Source organism: Pteropus alecto, unplaced genomic scaffold (assembly GCF_000325575.1).
Source record: "Pteropus alecto unplaced genomic scaffold, ASM32557v1 scaffold39, whole genome shotgun sequence".
NCBI classification, from domain to species: Eukaryota; Metazoa; Chordata; class Mammalia; order Chiroptera; family Pteropodidae; genus Pteropus; species Pteropus alecto.
Window position 1 is genome coordinate 9,806,981 of NW_006443568.1, and position 430 is coordinate 9,807,410.

Consider the following 430-nt stretch of genomic DNA (forward strand, 5'->3'; position numbering starts at 1 on the left):
GCCAACCTGCTGAGGACTAGACTGGAAAGTTGGTCCAGTGGTTCAGCTACCATCTGTCAGGGGGTGGGGATCATTAACTGAACAAAGAGGTGGGAAAGCAAGCAGGGAGAAGTAAAGGTGGACAGTATGGGAGGAGAAAGGAGGGTGCGGAGTTGCCTGGAGGACCTAGAGTAGATAGACCAGGGACCGGGAGCGACGGGGGTGGAGGGGAGGAGAGTTCTTACCTCCTTGATTTTCTCCCGCTGGGTTCGAACGAGGCTCTGGGGCTCCTCACTCTTGTAGGCTCTAGTCCCCAGGACCGGGTGACGGAGGCGGCTCCGGAACGCGTTAAAGTCAAAGCTAAAGCGGATGCTCTCCTCTTGGGGTCTGAAGACCGCGACGCTGCTGCTCCGGGCTGCCGTGGCCTCCTCCCGCGGCCCGGTGGGGTGGG

General features: G+C 60.2%; 1 protein-coding gene across 1 annotated transcript in view; it reads right to left on the reverse strand.

Annotated features, from left to right (window-relative positions):
- Positions 1-430, reverse strand: part of MAN1C1 (mannosidase alpha class 1C member 1) — a 130,022-nt gene that overhangs the window by 129,031 nt on the left and 561 nt on the right. The window contains 1 exon segment of the mRNA XM_006924411.3: positions 225-430. This exon segment is cut by the window's right edge and continues 561 nt beyond it. Within this exon segment, the coding sequence (XP_006924473.1) occupies positions 225-430 (206 nt within the window).